The 18,344-nt window shown below is 48.3% G+C and overlaps 1 protein-coding gene across 1 annotated transcript in view; it reads right to left on the bottom strand.

Moving 5' to 3' along the window:
* Positions 1 to 3,344: 3,344 nt before the first annotated feature.
* Positions 3,345 to 18,344, bottom strand: part of UBE4A (ubiquitination factor E4A) — a 37,810-nt gene continuing 22,810 nt past the window's right edge. Inside the window, exons 12-20 of the mRNA XM_055133246.1 lie at positions 18,078 to 18,210; positions 16,098 to 16,285; positions 13,448 to 13,548; positions 13,251 to 13,364; positions 11,764 to 11,938; positions 10,273 to 10,453; positions 9,404 to 9,551; positions 7,166 to 7,323; positions 3,345 to 6,429 (exon numbers count right to left, since the gene is read on the bottom strand). Of these exons, the coding sequence (XP_054989221.1) occupies positions 6,303 to 6,429; positions 7,166 to 7,323; positions 9,404 to 9,551; positions 10,273 to 10,453; positions 11,764 to 11,938; positions 13,251 to 13,364; positions 13,448 to 13,548; positions 16,098 to 16,285; positions 18,078 to 18,210 (1,325 nt within the window). The 3' untranslated portion in view covers positions 3,345 to 6,302. The remainder of the gene's footprint in view (positions 6,430 to 7,165; positions 7,324 to 9,403; positions 9,552 to 10,272; positions 10,454 to 11,763; positions 11,939 to 13,250; positions 13,365 to 13,447; positions 13,549 to 16,097; positions 16,286 to 18,077; positions 18,211 to 18,344) is intronic.

Below are 18,344 nucleotides of genomic sequence, written 5' to 3'. Positions count from 1 at the left end.
TGTAGTCACATAGCTCCCTGCAGTCACCGAGGAGAGAGTGGATATGAAGAGGTGGTCTCAGAGGACACAGAGGGGGCTGTGGGTGTCCACAGAGAAACAGGCAGTTCTCCGGGCAGCCCCACGGCCGCCCGCGAGGCCAGCGCTTGAGAGCCGAGGCGCATGCGCCAGAGCCTCCTGCGCAGTTTGCTGCCGTGCAGACCTCCAAGTTTTTGGCGTCGGTCCCGGGAGAACCTGGGTCGGTCTGGGCTCTGACTTCTTTGAGATTTTTCTAGGCAAACACAATCGTCTGCTAAAGACAGAGCCTATTCTAGGATAGACGTGTCAAGTGAAGGACAGGGCGGTGCCTCACCTGTCTCTGCCCTTTGCCCCTCTCTCGCTGATCGTTTGTAATCCCTGGTTCTCCCGCGTCCTGGATCAGGACTATTCTCCCAACTCCTTCACGATCCACAGGACCCCGTGCATTTATGAAGCGCGAAATCACATTTCCTGGGGGGCTCCGCTCTGCCAGGCTTTTTGGGATTTAAAGAAAGCGGGCTTAACCCTCAGAATTGATCAGTGACCGTAAGTGTAGTAGTTGAGCTGTGATAAAAAGAGGTGGCCGTGTAAACTCAGAGAAAGGACAGCAGCATCTTTTGTCGTGACTGTAGTTTTGTGGATAGTTTTAGAGGAGATTCGTGTAACAACACATACATTAGAGTTGAAATCACGTTTTAATATCACCGGGAGAAAAGATAATGATATTTGATAAAGGAAAACAGTAACGTAACTTGGGGAAGCCCAAAGAAGTCATACTAGTGAGGCGATTATAGAGGAAGAAAGAAAATTTGAGTTAGATTAAGAAATGTAGAGCACGTTTCATTTAGGAGTGATTTAGCTCTTCAGGGTTACTGAGACAGGAATTCAAGAATGAGAAAGTTTTGTTTTTTGTTTTGAGGCCACACTTGCAATGCTTAGGAGTCACTCCTGGTTCTGCACTCAGGAATTACTCCTGGCGCTGCTCAGGGGACCATCTGGGGTGTCGGGGATTGCACTCCTGCTGGCAAGTGCTCTTTGGGCTGTACTATCTCTCCTGCCCTAAGAATGAGAAAATTTATTTAGCAATATGCAAATTTAGTAAAAAAAACATTGAAAAGAGGATAGAAGCTAGAATGAGTGAATGAAACTGTGACTGCAAATGACTATAGGTGAGAAAAACAAATAGAATTTGGGAATTTCAGGGAGAGATTAAAGAGCAGGGGGGATGACAAGCAATATCTCTTATGTGGCAGGGAAGAAAGTTGGAGGGATCAATTTTGGAACAAAGAAGACTGTGAAAGATGGAATGAGGGGAGCAGTTGAAAAGCCATTTGTGTTGGGGGCTGGAGCAATAGTACAGCGGGTAGGGCGTTTGCCTTGCACACGGCTGACCTGGGTTCGATTCCCAGCCTGGAGTAATTCCTGAGTGCAAAGCCAGGAGTAACCCCTGTGCATTGCCAGGTGTGACCCAAAAAGCAAAAAAAAAAAAAAAAAAAAAAAGAGAAATCATTTGTGTGTGTGTGTTGGGGAGGGTGGGGAGTTGAGGAGCAGTGTTCAGGGCTACTCTTGGCTGGTGGCCAGATATCACTCCCAGCAGTACTCAGGAGACCATGCGGTATCAGGGATCAAATTCAGCTTCCTGAATGCTTAGCATATATTCCAGCTTCTAAAACTGGAAATTATTTTTGTTTTTGGGTCACACCCAGCAATATTCAGGATTTACCCCTGGCTCTGAGTTCAGGAATACTTCTGGTGACTTGGGGGACCATATGGGAGGATGCTGGAGATTGAGCCCAGGTCTGCCGTGTGTACAAGGAAAATGCCCCTACCTGCTGTACTGCTGCTCTGACTCCTTAACAAAGGAAATCCTTTAATCCCTGTTCCCAGTGGAGTAAAAGGGGAGGTTTACCCTTCCCAGCATGAAGGGTAAATGGGAGGGTGGGAGAGAATTTAAGGCACTTCAAGCTAGAATAGCAGGCTGGGGAGATGGTATAGGGGCAGTAGGGGCTAGGTCAGAGGCCTGACATGCACTTTACCTGAGCTCATCCCTGGCATCACATGTGACCTTCTAAGCACCACTAGAGTGGTCTTGCTGGTCCTTGCCCTCACAGAACCCAAGCAGCACCACATCCATGGGGTCTGGTCTATTGGCTGACTATTGCTAGGAGTGGCCCCCACACCTAGTACCATTTTGGAGCCACCCACCCCCACCAACCACCCCCAACCAAAATAAGACCAGCATGGACTATTGGTGTTAAGGACACAAGGAAAGGTTATTTGGCAGTAGTTTGTGGCTGTACCACAAAAAGATGGGTCATTTCCACTCTTGATTGCCCCTCCTTTCCTTCTGTTTTGCTGTGATGCCTCAGGCTGGGCAGGAGGGGCTCATGCATCTGGATTCATCGCCAGAATTATCCAGTAGGGCACGTTGCTTGGGCTGCACTGGCCTATCAGGTGCTGCTGGGGGTTGAAGTCAAAGCCTCATGTCTGCAAGGCAGATGCTCTACCATTGAGTTAACCCTGGTCCCCAGAAAGTGGTTGTTTTTGTTGTTTAGATACTGGAATCAGGGCCAGAGCGATTGTACAGTGGGTATGTGCCTTACATGTGGCTGGCCTGGGTTTGGTCTCCGGCATTCCATATGGCATATGGTCCCCCGAGCACTGCCAGGAATAATTCCTGAGTGCAGAGCAGGAGTAACCCCTGAGCATCGCTGGGTGTGACTGAAAAAGCCAAATAAAACAGAAAAACCGGAATCAAGAGGAATGGTTGGGTCCAATTTAGACTGAGATTCTGCAGGGAGGAGGTATGTAAAGGCCCAAGAGAGAAGCATGATGTGGGTTCAATCCCTGGCATCTCACGACCCTCTTCCCCCCAGAACTACAATAAAAAAATGCACAGAGGTATAGACTGTATAGGGAAAAGTGATGACAAATGCAAACTAGAAAAAGAGTATGCCCTGAAGCTCACCCGAGAACCCCAGGGTTCTGAAGCCTGGTTAGGACACACACATTTTATACTAAAAAAAAAAAAAATACACACACACACACACACACACACACACACACACACACGAAGGCCAGAGTCCTGCCATTTTCAGAGGGATTTCTTTTTAATTCCCCTGAGTTACAAAGTTATTCATTATCAAATTTCAGGCATTCAGAGGGATGTCTGGAACTGCCTCTCCTTTCTTCCTTTCCTTTTTTGCAGTACCAGGGATTGAACCCAGGAACACATATGGGAAACACACGCCCCCTCACGTAGCTGCATCTCAGGCGCCTGCCACTAGTTCATACTGTAAAATAAAGGAAGTGACGACAAAGGCTTTATTCAGGTGGTCATTTATTAAATACAAGCTTTTGAACAGACACCCCCAGGCAAGTCTGATGAGAAGTCACCTTCCTGGAATGTTTCAAAATAGTTACTGTTGATCAAGTTTAATTCAGTTCACCTCTTAGTGATTTGGTTCTTGGTTTTCTGGTTCTTTCCCTCTTGAGCAGTTAGAGCCTGGGCATTGTTTCCTCACGTGACTTCCACGGACTTGTAAAGGCACCCAGCAGACTTAAGCTCTGTGCGCCGCTGCCTAGCAACCAGCATCAAATCAAGTCATGAAGCTTTTGTTGAGTGAGATACCAAATAGCAACGGGCACCTTCCCCTGCACAGCCAAAAACCTTTCAAGTGTCTTTCAGTTTTTACATAGCCATTAAATTAAAAAAAAAAAAAGAAAAAAAGAAAAGTCAAACCACAAACTCAGATTTGCCTGACCAAACTTAACTTAATTTTCTAAGCTTAGTATTACCCTCTTGGTAGGGCCTATCAGAGCTGCTTCGTCTTCTTTTTCCTGTCACACTCCAGCACAGCCAACACAGTTTGCTCTGAAAGCTGTTGAACTGCTTCCGAATTCCAGACAAGGAAACACTTCTTGAAGCTTCGAAGAAGTGCAGACTGTAATTGTGCTGTATCACGATGCAAGTCCCATTTTGGGGGGAGCCTCTTAGAACTACTTCAAGGAGAGGGAAAAAATAAAAGGCACAGAGGACACTTGGTTTTGTGACCAGTGGTGGCCTAACGCTACACAATCGCCTTTGTGATGGGTGGAAGATGTCCAGCAGCACGAATGGTGCCATTTGTAAAAAGTTCCAGGAAAGGAGCTTGAAACACAAAAGAGCGGTTTGAAAAGACTTACAGTCCAGGGACTAAGTCCAGAACACAGAGACACTAGAGGCAGCGTCGAGGTTGCTGATGGGAAAGCTGCTGGGAGCAGCGGCCTCCCGAGGTTTTGTGTCCACTCCCCTCCAACTGTCTCCTCGAAAACTCGGGTCCTTGTCCCCGTCCCGTTCCAGCCCCACACCCCCCTTCTCTACAAAATGAAAACACCCTGTTAGATTAAGTTCATAAGGTAAATGCAAGTAGGTGGGAGGTTTATTTTATATACAGTTCATTATTCGAAGTAGAGGAGGGTAATAAATATGAAAACGAAGCTCAGTGTAAGAAAACAGTTTCTATTAAACCACACGGTCCAGGCCCAGGGAGCGCACGGAATTAATTTCGGACATTCTGCTGTCTGCCAAGGTCGCAGCCTTCCTTTTTGACCAGCCCAGTGACAGGCGAGAAACATCGACTTCATAGCGAGTGTGGGCTACCCTGATTTGGGGTTTTTCAATAGACACCATCCAAATCAAAGGTTCCCTTATAGCAACAAATAGGGGGCAGCCAGACAGCTACCATCTCTGGGGCCATGATGGATCATGGGCTCCACATGAAGCCCTGACCCATCTTCTACACTGATCTGCATTTGTTGTTTATGAAATCTTCCGGCTTTGGGTGGTAAAATGGCTTGTGGACCCGGCTGTGCTGAGTCCGACTTTGCTAATGGATGACCTGAGGCTGAGTTAGAAATCACACTTGGAAATGGTAAGCCCAAACGAACAAGAGCTCTATCGTTCTGGAGTCTCAGGATTCAGTCTCGAATGTTAGTAAACACCACACTGCCTACAACTGACAGTGACCGAAATAAAATGGAGCACATGGCATGCCTGCGCTCTGCTCAGTGTGTGGACACACTAAGATACACCACTGATACTAGGTTTTATTTATTTTTTTTTTAAGTTACTGTAACATTTTTCATGGTTATGCTATTTGTTGACTAACTCTTCTACCAAAGTCTAATCCTTGTAGCAGAGATTCCATAAAAAAATGGGCCCAAGAACATCCCCTATTTATTTGCCTCAAAATTTGTTGACTCAGGTTTTTGAATCAAGTCCATCTACTAATCCCCCTAAATATCCTACAGGGGTGAGTTTTCTGTGTTCTGGACACCACAGGGGAGTGGCTGGACCCTGAAGTTCAGGACTAATACAATATTCAGAGTTACAAGGTAATACAGTAAGAGCTATCAACAAACATTCCCCTAAGACTCCTTTTTTTTTTTTTCCCATTTCATTTATCACCTTACTCAAAAGACTACTCCAATGTCAAAGTATCTTTTCTGTAAGGTCATTCATGGACATTACAAAGCATTAAGGAGGCAAAGGACTAACGCTGCGGCCATGAGGAGTAGCGAATGCCTCTGTAATGAGTGGTTCTGACAGGGTCAGAGCTGTTACAGGACATCGCATACTTACAAGCAATGCTCACCAATGATGTCTGAGCAGTTCTTGGAAGAGAAATAGTAACAGGAAGTTTTAATAGTGGGATTTAATATAAATTAAGGTAGGAGAAGGAAGAAGAGAACAGAGGGTAAAAAATTAGTGATGATTCTAACTTGGTGATGTTGTAGTATCACTTCCTGTAAGCTGGGAGAGCACTGTCAAGTTCTCAGGAATCTAATTATCGTAATTTGAGCAAAAGCAGTTCTCTAATACAGTCAAGAAAGGAAGGAAGGAAGGGAGGAAGGAAGGAAGGAAAGAAAGAAAGAAAGAAAAGAAGGAAGGAAGGAAGAAAGGAAGAAAGAAAGGAGAGAGAAAGGAAGGAGAGAGAATGGAAGAAAGACAAGGAAGGAAGGAAGGAAGGAAGGAAGGAAGAAGGAAGGAAGGAAGGAAGGAAGGAAGGAAAGAAGGAGGGAAGGAGGGAGGGAGGGAGGGAGGGAGGGAAGGAAGGAAGGAAGGAAGGAAGGAAAGAAGGAAGGAAGGAAGGAAGGAAGGAAGGAAGGAAGGAGGGAAGGAAGGAAGGAAGGAAGGAGGGAGGAAAGAAGGGAAGAAAGAAGGAAAGCAAACAGAACCAGAAAGTGAGAACTGCAAGTGCTTATCTACACGCTGGGGTTGGTGAGGTTGGTCTGGTTCACAGTATTTATTCAAGTCGCTCCTTCTGTTGCTTCCTCTCGGCAAGCCACCTTTGGATTTTTTCTTTTAGTTCTGTGTTTGGCCGGATCTGGTCCATGGTGAGGGGACTACGATTAAAGGGATCTGTTTGGTCACTAGGACAGAGAGAGAAAGGAAAAGGGTTTTTTACTTCCATAAACCCTAACATCCTCAGCCCAAACACAAACACCTGGACATTCTTGGAGATGGAAATGATGGGCGGTTGATTTCACTGCCAGGGATAAGCCCAGGGCATCACACATGTAAGACTAGAATGTATTTATTCTATCACTGAATGACAAACTAGCCCCTCTGCCCCCCCCACTTTAGCTTCTTTAACTCACCTACCTTTCGTTTGTTTTGCTTTTTTGGGCCCTACCTAGCTGTGCTCAGAGCTTACTCCTAGCACTGTTCAGGGAACCATATTTAGTGCCAGGAATAAAACCCTGGGAAGCTGCATGCAAGGCAAGTAGTGCCTCACCCCTGCTTCCTCTCTCCAGCTCCTGGTCCTTATAGGATTCTTTTTTTTTTTGTTTGTTTGTTTTTTGGGTCACATCTGGCAATGCTCAGGGGTTCCTCCTGGCTCAGCACTCAGGAATTACCCCTGGCGGTGCTCAGGGGACCATATGGGATGCTGGGATTTGAACCCGGGTTGGCCGCGTGCAAGGCAAACGCCCCACCCGCTGTGCTATCACTCCAGCCCCCCCTTATAGGATTCTTATAGGGTCCTTAGGTCCCTAACAGTTAAGTGCAGACCTTTATCCAGATGCCTCTCCAACTGACCGGCAAACTGATGATACTCCTGGGGTGCAGAGGCCTGGCTCGGGGGTCTGGAGCGCACTGTGCACCTACCTGAGCAAATGCCTGGCAATGGTGGAGCGATCCACAGTGACCCTGGAGGACGGCAGCACCACAGGGTCACACATGAGCGTGCTCATGATGGGGTCCAGGAACTCGTCGCACGCGTCTGCGTAGGTCTCCTCTTCCTGCTGCTGGAGGTCGGCTAGAGACTGAGCACAGACACGCGAGTCACCCCCGCTCCTCAGAGCACGACCACCTTCACCTGCCCTCCTGGGAGGCGGGGGGTTGGGGCTAGCCCCAGCTCTGAGCTCAGGAGTGGCCCCTGGCAAGGTTCAGGGGACTTTCTGAAGTGCTGGGGAGAGAAGCGGGGTCACACCTGCAAGCCAAGGACCTCGCCCCTGTACTTTCTCTTGGGCACCCTAGACCTTGATCTCAGAAAGTGAAGTGACAAAACTCGCTTATGGTCTCCAAGGCAGCAGAGCAAGCTTAGCGCCAGCTCCATCTCGGCAACCTGTCTGGCTCCGCAGGTTGAACACAGGTTGAGATCTGAACACTGATCTCATGTGTTTGTCTTGATGCCTCTTTGCTTGCTTACTCCCACTGTGGAGAAGCCTGTGTTCTCTCTCGAACACATACTTCTCCCCCCTCTCTCCTTTCCTCTCATCTTTCTAAATATGTTTTAATAAAAACTGGGCCAAATTGATGCTGGGAACATTGGTGATGGAGAATGAGCACCGGTGGCGGGATGGGTACTTGATCATTGTATTCATGGTGATTCGTTTAAAAAAATAAAATAAAAAAATAAATAAACAACCAAAATCTGGGCTGGAGCAATAGTACAGTGGTTAGGGCATTTGCCGACCTGGGTTCGATCCCTGGCATCCCGTATCACCCCCTGAGCACCTCCAGGAGTAACTGCTGAGTGCAGAGCCAGGAGTAGCCCCTTGAGCATCACTGAGTGTGACCCAAAAAAGAAAAGAAAAAAAAAAAGAGTGAACGGAATCTGGCGATACTCAGGGATTTATCCTGCTCTGCACTCAGGATTACTCCTGGCAGGCTCTGGGGACAATATGAGGGGGCTGGGGACAGAACCTGGGGTCACTGTGTGCAAGGCAAGAGTTTTACTTGCTGTACTATCTTCCCAACCCCTATCCACACATTTTAAAAATGAGAACACTGTGCCAAAGGCTGTGGGTAAGGAGTGGGGAAAAATGGGTGAAGAGATTCAAAAGATAAAAAGGAAAACAAGGCCAAGGTGAGAATTCCAAGGACAAGCATGCATCCTTTGCATTTCAGCTTTGCATGCTGGAACCCCAGGTTCAACCCTTGTTACAAGGTCCCAAAGCACTGCATTGTTCGATATGACTCAAAAAAAGGGGGAAAAATTACAGTATTGTATTCAGTTAATCACTGTGGTTGGTGTATGGTAGCTCCACGAGCAAATATTAAGAAGAAGGAAGGACCCCACAGTCTGAAAGCTGCCCCTCTGGTATTAGTGTCTCTATACTGAGACTGTCACCGAGTCAGCCCCCAAAGAACCGAGAGTCATGAAGGAATCAAATGTCAAAGCCACTTTCATTTTTTGTTTTCTTGAAGTCACTTTTAAATTCTGGTACCTGTTTGTACCTAAAACCAGAAACTGTTTTTCGTACAGGAACTGCCTGAGTGACTCTATAATTATGCAAATGCGAACCCTGCCACCCCCAGATCCTTCCCAACTGTGACATTTACAGCGGGTCTGTTATCAAGATTTTTCCCTTTCTCGGTTCTTCAGTGCTGGGGATCAAACCCAGGTCTCATGCGTGCCAGGAAGGTGCTTCATCGATGAGCCACTGGTAGTGTTCAACATCAATAAATATGTCTCTCCTCAGACGAAAAGAACATGGCACTTCTAATGTCTGAACTGACCGGGAAGAATCAATTACCTTTTTGCTTCTTTTTGGTTTTGGGACAGTGCTTGGGGGGCTATTCTTACCTTTGCCTGGGCTTTGCTCCCAGGGGTGCTCAGGGGATCATGCTGAGGAGTGAACCCTGGCCTCCTGCATGCAAACCCTTTGAACTCTCTGCTTTGCCGCTTTATATTTTTCAAGCAATGTTTTTTCCCACTTAGGAAATTGACTTTTTGTTTGTTTCTGGGTCACACCCAGCAGTGCTCAGGGATCACTCCTGGTAGGGCTCGGGGGACTACTAGGATACCGGGGATCAAACCCAGGTTGGCTTTTGCAAGGCAAGCGCCTCAGCCACTGTCCTCTCTAGTCCCCTTAACAAGTTAGTTTTCCTTTTGCTCACCTTGATTCTTTCTGCTAAGTTGCTGAACGCCACAATCATATTCCCCGGCTTATTTATCTTCTTCAGGACTCGAACTGTCTGTGCGAACAGGGTCGGGGAATAGGAGCGTCCATCCTTGGGCACAGTTGCACAGAAGTTCTCCTCATCCCTAAAGAGAAACTGAGCATCAGAGCAGGTCCATGAGGGAGCAAGAGTGACCAAGTTTCCTATCATTTGCCATAAATGACTTTTTCTTTTTTTGGATGAAAAGAAAACCCCAAAAATCCAAGAAACACCTAGGCTTCCTATAGATGGTCATGGCCTAATAAAAATGGAGTTACTCCATTCGTGTTCTTTTGGTACTGTATGGTATCTTCTAATATTTAGGCAGGAAGTCTACCAAGTATCCTGCAGCCCTCAAATATTGCTGCTTGGGGGCCGGAGCAGTAGTACGGTGGGCCTTGCTGGCCTGGATTCGATCCTGGCACCCCATATGATCTGCTGAGCCCACCAGAAGTGAGCCGTGAGCACTGCCAAGTGTGGCTCAAAAACACAACATAAAACAAAAACCAAACCCCCAAACCTCCAAAAACCCAAAAAAGGATCACTGCTTTTCTAAGCAGTGGTACAGTGACATTGATCTGCTTATTCACAGAGCTGAAGGCAGACAGTTGGAAACTCTGAACACCGGCCCACAGGTCCCGAAATCACATCATTAAACTACAGAAGATTCCTTCACAATAAGAAAGAACTCTTGTTTGGTTTGTTTTGTTTTCTTTCCACCTAATTACCAACCACCCATTCCCTTACCAAAGCCCTGGACAAGAAAATCCCCCTGCTCCCCCAACTCCCTTGCCCGATGCGGCCTGCCCGCTGTTCAACATGGGTACCCGAGATTCAGGTAGATGGTGCAGATATCCGACACGAGCTGCTGGGGTTTGAAGTCAAATTCACTGAAGTCCTTGACCTTGAGGGCCCCCATTTTGGGCCCAACTAGGTGCTGGAGGAAGTAGTTTAGCATGGAGATGATGCGCTCGGCCAGGAAGGGGTGCACGAAGAGGGACTTGATCTCTGGACAAAAGGCCAGTGTGCAATCCGTTAGCAAGCAAAAGCAAGTACAACAGAACAACTGCCCAGGAGGGAACACCGCTAATATGTGGCGCCTGTTTCCTGGCTACCATTACATACATGCATCTTTAGAAAGCAGATGATTGTGATGAAAACATTCTCTCCACTGATTCTCTTCACTACACCACGAACATCTCCCCAATTTAAGAAGTCTGCTTCGATGCCACCAACAATATTGACCACGATCCCACGTGGTTATTTATTTGTAGAAGTGCTGGGGATTGAACCCAGGGCCTCACATACAAGGCATGTGCTTAAGCATCGAGTAACATCCCTGAACTCTATGTACTAATTCAATTAATCAAGATAAAGTCAGTTTTTCGCACCAGGTATATCCTATCACTTGTATCACTTGTCTTCCCATTGATCTTCGATTTGCTCGAGTGGGCGCCAGTAACGTCTCCATTTGGCCCTGTTTCGTGCTAGTGTACCCCAATGATATCTGCTCGCTCCAGAACAGGAAGAGCCTCAAATCGTTCATTCAGGGTTTTAAAGATATCTATCTATATATCCATCCATAGCTATATCCTAAGTGTTCTATAGTTACAAATGGCTAGTATGGGAAAGCCCATTTATAGACTATTTAAATCCTAGGCTCTGGAGAACATACTGAGCACACCCTGGCCTGCAGGATGCTTGGGTTGGACCCCTGGCACAGCATGGTGCCCTGAGCATCACTGGGAACAATCCCCCGAGCACAGAGCTGGGAGCAGCCCCCAAGCACTGTCCTCCCCCAAGTACCTAAATCATAGCGAGTTCTAAATGATGGCAATGACTTACCCCCTTTTAATTTAAATTATTAAAAGAAACTAATATGGTGCTGTGGGTCAAGCCCAGGTGCCCCACACAGAGCCCCTTGAAGCCCCTCTCCAGCCCCTATAACCTTTTCTTATTTTTGGTCTCCCAAGTGATGCTCGTGAGGCCTGTGGACCCCGTCATTCTCTGCTACCTGGGCTGGCCCGAGGACAGAGGCTGCTCAGACTAGCCACATTTGACATATCTGTGCAAGGGGCCGCTGAACTGAACAGTGACTGCCACATTTATTCAGAATTAATGTTTTATTTTGGGCTGCTGGGGGTCCCCCAAAAGGTCTCACACCTTCCAGTGAACATTTTCTGATCATCCCTCCTTCACTTGATTCTGCATGTGGCTAACTTGCCCTCCGGATGGGCAGCTGTGTGAGGATGCCCTGTGTCCAGACCCTCAGGGGCTGACCACAGCCGCTTTGGACATGCAGTGCCCTGGACTCTTACCTGATGTGAGAAAGGCAAGGGTGCCGATGGTTTCATTGGACATGATGTTATGGAAACGGGCCAGCTGTCCAAACATCTGCAGGCCGGCCTCCTTCTCCCGGCGGGCTTCTGGCGTGAGGCTATCCCACTCGCCACGGTCCTTCTCAATCTGCTGAATCTTTATCTTGCTCAAATACTGCAGAAATCAGAGCAGGGTTGTGGCCAGGGAAGAAAGGGAGGCTGATGTTGAAGAGGGCCAATTTCCAACCTAGTGCACTAGGCTGGGAAATCCCAAGAGTTGGGGAAGAGCCTCGAGCCTTGGTTCCTCTGCTTACAGGGAAAGCTTCAAGAGAAACTGAGGCCAAGGACAGGGATGGAGAGTGTGCTGGGACTCCGGGTGCCGGTTTTCCCGGCACCACATAAGTCCCCTGAACAGTGCTGGGAATGACCCCCTCATTAAAAACAAAAAAGAAAAGAAATTGTGAGGGACCATGGAAACAGCGTAGGAAAGCCCAAGTTTTTTTGGTTTTGGGCCACACCGGCGGGGCTCAGGGATCAATCCTGAGTGGGCCGCGTGCGAGGGAAGCGCCCTCCCAGCTGCACTCTGGCTTGAGCCCTGGAACTCGAGGGTCTTTCTGTTGCATGCTCCTGCTGAGAAGGGCCAGTTTGTTCTATGATTGTTTTGTTTTCTAAGAAAACCTATCTAAAACCCTAAAAGAATCTGATTAGATTTCAGAGGCAGTAGAGAGAGGGATATTGGTTTTAGAGTCCTTCTATAGAAAAAAAGAAAATCCTAGGTCAGAGATTGTTTTCCAAGGGGTTGGGCAAACAGTACAGTGGGTGGAGCATTTTGCCTTGCATGTGGCTAACCTGGGTTCTATCCCCAGCACCGCACATACCTGGAGTAACCCTTGTGCACCGCACCAGGAAGAAGCCTTGAGCATGGTTGAGTGTGGCCCCAAATCAAAACCAAACAAGTGATTAAAAAAAAAAATCAGGGGCTGGAGTGATAGCACAGCGGGTAGGGCATTTGCCTTGCAAGCGGCTGACCCAGGTTTGAGTCCCAGCATCCCATATGGCCCCCTGAGCACTGCCAGGGGTAATTCCTGAGTGCAGAGCCAGGAGTAACCCCTGTGCATTGCTGGGTGTGACTCCAAAAAAAGCAACAACAAAAAAAATCAAGTCTTGAAGAGGGCTAGAGAATCATTGCCAAGGAAGCCCCTGTCACTGACAGGCTGGGGTAGAAGTTACGAGTCCCTGAGGAAAAAAGCAAGATCCTCCTGCCATGTGCCTGCATTTGGCCTCATCACACTTTCTCCTCCACCCGTCATGAAGTACACCCTGGTCCATGGAACCCGCACACGGGTTTCTGGAGCCCAAGGCCTGTGGCGTCAGGATAAGTACTAGAGCAGTAGATCCCTCCCGTCTGCTTAAAAGACTAAAATAAGAAAAACGAAAAAATGTTTGCACGAAGGATGATTTGGTGACACCACTTTTTCTCTGTTTACCTGTATGGCTTCATCCAAGAGGAAGACGGCATCATTCATTAGCAGGTTGAGAAAGCGGAGGAAAAGTGGGGGGTTCATGGCTTCTAAGTTCTTCGAGGCATAGTCTGCTAAATCCTGTATGTCACAGACCAAAAGGGAAGCAATCACCACCCTGGTGGTTCAGGAACCCAGCTTTGGTGCCCCCTGAGCCCTCTCACCTTAATACTCTCTCGATAGGGATCCGTTCCCCACATATACCTCAGGATAGGGTACATGGGGCGGCGATAATTAAACTTCTGTTCAAACTGATGCGGGTCTCCTGGAGTGAGGGGAGTGAGGGGAGAACCAACAAAGATGGCGCCATTAGACACAGGGAGCTTTGACCAAAGCTGAGTGTGGGGACAAGCCTACAGGGGGGTTTTCACAGCCTCCAGCCAAGCCTTCCCTTGTTTCCTTGCTGACAGGCTAAGAGCAGACAGATGTGAAGCTGTCCTCACAGAGAAGGACATGGACCGTGTGTCCAATAAAAGCCCCCGGATGGGCCAGAGCAATAGTACAGCGGGAGGGCCGTTGCCTTGCATGCAGCCAAGCTGGGTTCAATCCCTGGCACCCCATACAGTCCCCTGAGCCCGCCAGAAGTAATCCTAAGCACAGAGCTAGGAATAAGTCCTGAGCACTGCCAGATGTGGCCCCCAAACAAACATCCACTGGAGGGCTGGGGAGAGCTTTAAGGGCCAAGCACATGCCTACCCGTGGGAGCCCTTGGCCTGATCCCTGGCACCACAGGGTTCCCTGAACATGCTGCCAGTCCCCTCCACGATCATGCCACGAGGAGCGATTCCATACCAGGCCACAGAGTCAGGACTGAGCCCTGAGCTCCACAAGTGTGTTCCCTCCAAATCAAAACAATGACAACAACGACAAAACGCACACAGACGAGCTGAAAATGGCAAGTCGGTACTGCTTTTGCCATGCCAAACCCGGCCCTGACTCTGCGGGCTGTGGCATGTAAAAGGGAAAGAACAGGGGCCTGAGCTAGGAGGGCGGGGCTCCTGCCACTGATGCAAGGTGCTTCACCATTTAAACCTGCACGGAATAACAAAGGAAGTGTAATGGATTGTTTTGGGAGATAATTTCAGCCATTTGTTGTGCTGTTGCTTCTTTTTGTTTATTTTGGGGTCACACCAACTGTACTTGGGGCTTACATCTGGCTCTATACTTAGGGATCACTCCTGGCTGAGTTTGGGGTACCATATGTGGTATAAGGTACTAAGCTGGAAGCACCTTATCCCTGTACTCTCTCTCTGGCCTGTACTGTGGAACAATTATATTTGTGGCTATACCCAGGTACGCTTGGGCTGGGGATCAATCTCAGGGCCTAGCAATTGCTGGGCACATATGTGGTCTACCAATTAAATTACCTCCCGGTCCAGCTATTGGGCACTTAAATCCTTTTGGGCAGGTGAGGAAAGTAAGGCTCAGAGGTGAAGAGTCAAATGAAAGCTAGAAAGGCCATTGGCACTGTGAACTGCCTCGTTAAGGGGCGGGAGTTGCTCCCGCAGAATGGCAGGGCATCCCCCTTAGCGAGTGTGGCAGACTGAGTGTATGCTTTGCAGGAGAGGCCAGGGCCTGAGGCCTGGACTGTATGGTCCCCCCGAGCACCACTGGCAGTGACCTTGAAGCATTAAGTTAGGAGTAGCCCCTGAACACTTCTAGGTGTGGCCTCCAAAACAAACTTAAAAAGAAGGGCCAGAGTGATAGTACAGTGGGGAGGGTGTTTGCCTGGCTAGCGGCTGACCCTGGTTCAATCCCTGGCATTCCATAGGGTTCCCTGAGCACTGCCAGGAGTGATTCCTGAGTACAGAGCCAGGAGAACCCCTGAGCATCGCCGGATGTGATCCAAAAAAGAAAAAAAAAAATCCCAAAACTTAAACATAAAAAGAAGGTCTTAAATAACTCGTTAACACATTTTGTTTGGGAGTTGAGCCAGAGTTATTGTTTCCTCTGACATCATCTCAAGGCTGTATTTCATGAGGCCAAAGGAGAAAGCATATCTGCTGTTATTCTCAAACAATGAGATCATGAAAGTCAAGATAGTCTGGATAAGACTAAAACAAAACAAAACAAAAACACAAAACCACCACCAAATTCCCATCAGCACATTATGTCATTATCTACCACACTGCAATTTTAATGGGGAGCAGAGGTGTTGTTTTGGGGGGACTGTGTGGTGCCAGTGACTGAGCATGCACCGCTCCAGCACTTTGAGCTATTTCCCTGGTTTATTCTGTAATTTTAGCAGGGGGTGGAGAGTGAGAAAGAGACATTCAAGAGAGAACCCCACCTTCGCCAGAGGGGGAGAAAGTTGAGAGCACGCACCTCAGGTTGAGAAGCTCAATGGCCTAATTAGTTTGAGTACGATTTTATCAAGTTGCTTAGACAGTGCTTCTCTTTTGGGGGAGGGCCACATCCAGTGATGCTCAGGGCTTATTCCTGACAGGGCTCAGGGGGCCATACAGGGTGCCAGGAACCAAACCCAGGCTGGCCACATACAGGGCAAGTGCACTGCCCACTGTACCATCTCTCCAGAAGAGAGAGCGTGATTTTCAGGTGAGACAAACCTGTCTACCGGGCAGCTGCACGACGCAGGCCAACACTCTGAGCATCCACGTCCTTGTGTGAAAAGTGGGGCTAATACAGCACAATGCTCTAGAGGCTGACACATAATGAGATCAGGTGAAAAACAGTACCGAGCCTAAAGGTTGGGGCACGGCCGGGGCTCGCTAAGAGAGGCCGTCTTGGACACCCTGGTACTGGCCAGGGCATGGGATGCCCCCCAGACAGCTTGTCAGTTCCGCACTGCTTCACCTGTAAACTCGATATCCACGAAGACCTTGATTAGCGCTTCTGCAAGGTGTGGGGCGTGGGGGAAACTGCAGAACACGCGCTTCCGGTGGAACACACTGGACAGCAGGGGGCTCGGGGCTGAATCCAGGTGGGGCATCACTGCTTCCAACACCTCGGCCAGTTTGGCTCTTAGGTGAGGATTCTTCATCCTGCCAACAGAGCAGACAGTAAGATAAGCCAGAAGGAAACAAACTCCCAATGTGCTGAACAGTTTCTTCTACGGAGGAGCCAAATACCCTATTACCATGTTGGGGCAGAGCGGGGGAGGGTTTGAGGTCGGGGAGGGGAGAAGGATTCTAACTAAAAGTCTGTGAACTTCTGGGGGTTAATCCAGGGGACCCCATTTAACACATGAAATCACAGCTCATCAAAGAGGGGATCAAGATTGAAGTTTCCTTTTAGTCATTTTCCTTTTATTAAAAAAAAAATGTGTTAAATTTGTTTGCTCGTTTTGGGGGGCTGCTTCTGGCAATGCTCAGGGAACCATGACTAAACCCTGAGCTTTGGGAAGCACGTGTGCAAGCCTGCTGAGCCATGGTTCTGGCCCCTAACATGAATGTTCTGGGAGCTGAAACGGTGGTGGTGCCAGGAGAGAATTTGGGCTCCTACATGTGAAGTATGTGCTCCAGGCCTTCGTGCCATTTCCCTGGCTGGTTCCCTTGTTTACTTTTTTTTTTTTTTTGCTTTTTTTTGGGTCACACCTGGCGATGCACAGGGGTTACTCCTGGCTCTGCACTCAGGAATTACCCCTGGCCATGCTCAGGGGACCATATGGGATGCTGGGATTTGAACCCGGGTCGGCTGCGTGCAAGGCAAACGCCCTACCCGCTGTGCTATCTCTCCAGCCCCCCCCCTTGTTTACTTTTCTTTCCGAAACTTTTACTGCTTATTGCTTGGTTCCCATGGGATGAACTTTTCAAGATCTTTTGGGGGGCCTTTTCTGGGGGGTGGGGCTGGGGTCACACCCAGAGATGCTCAGGGGTTACTCCTGACTCTGCACTCAGGAATTTCTCCTGGCAGTGCTCGGGGGACCTCATGGGATGCTGGGGATCAAAGGGTTGGCCACGTGCAAGGCAAATGTGCTAGCCACTGTACTATCGCTCTGGCTCACAACTTTTTAAGCTCTTTGCGGGCAGGAGTGTGATTATTCTGTATTACTACACACACCATGTGCGCTTAACAGATTCTTGTGAACTGAGCGTTTCTCCTCCAGCTGCTCAGCTCAGTGGAGGGCTGGCTCCTCCCCGTCTCTCTCTGACACAGCTCAGGGCACTGAGTTCTCTTTTGTGTACAGCAGAACCTCAATTCCACATACGGCTTTTGTTTTGTTTTGGCAAAAATTTGGCAAAAATTAGAGAAACGGGGCCTGGGTGCTAGTACAGTGAGTGGGGCTCTTGCCTTACATGTGGCTGACCTGGGTTCAATCCCTGTCACCCTGTGAGGGTACCCCGAGCCCTGACAGGATTGATTCCTGAATGCATAGCCTGCAGTAACAACTGAGCACTGCCAGGCATGGCCCATTAACAAAAAACTAAATAAACAAAATTCAGAGAACTCCACGGATCACTGGGAGTATCTTCCTTTAGGAAAAAGCACCAGAGAGGTCAAAAAACATCTACCTCATGTTCCCTGTTTCTCTCACTCTGAATTTCAAGAGCAAATTCTGTCATACAACTATTAGTAGATCGTCAGCACCAGCTGCCTGGAAAGGTTCCTGGCATTAAGGTAACTATTTTCACCAGGGGCCGGCAGTGGAATGAATTCCCCTCAGGTACCTTATATGCAGGTTCAAATTCTCTGTGGACTAAGTCCTTTGCTGATTATGCCTCTCAGGAGAGGCATTTTCGGCTACCGGTAAGGTCAGCTAATTTGCTAGCGTTAACCAGTTTCTGGAGGCCTTGTTTATCAAGCTGCAGCAGAGCTGGGCCTTTGCCACTTTACCTTTCTATGCTTCCAGTGAAGATGGTGATAAAGTGAAGGACGTGCTCCAAGGAGTCTGCTGATGTCTCCAAGACGTCATCAGCAAAGCGGCGGAGGAAAATGAGGAAATCCCCCAGGTTATCTGCAAAGAATTCTGGAAGAAGAAAACGGTCACCAGAATGAGCAAAACATTTGTACTAAACTACGGGGAAATTCCTCCCTTTCATCCAACTTGTTCAAAGGTTAAAAGAAAAAAAAACCAAACACCAAAATGTCTTTATGGGTACC

Source organism: Sorex araneus, chromosome 3 (assembly GCF_027595985.1).
Source record: "Sorex araneus isolate mSorAra2 chromosome 3, mSorAra2.pri, whole genome shotgun sequence".
In the NCBI taxonomy this organism is placed as follows: domain Eukaryota; kingdom Metazoa; phylum Chordata; class Mammalia; order Eulipotyphla; family Soricidae; genus Sorex; species Sorex araneus.
Note: the sequence above shows the minus strand (reverse complement) of the source record. Positions and strands in the feature narration are given on the sequence as shown.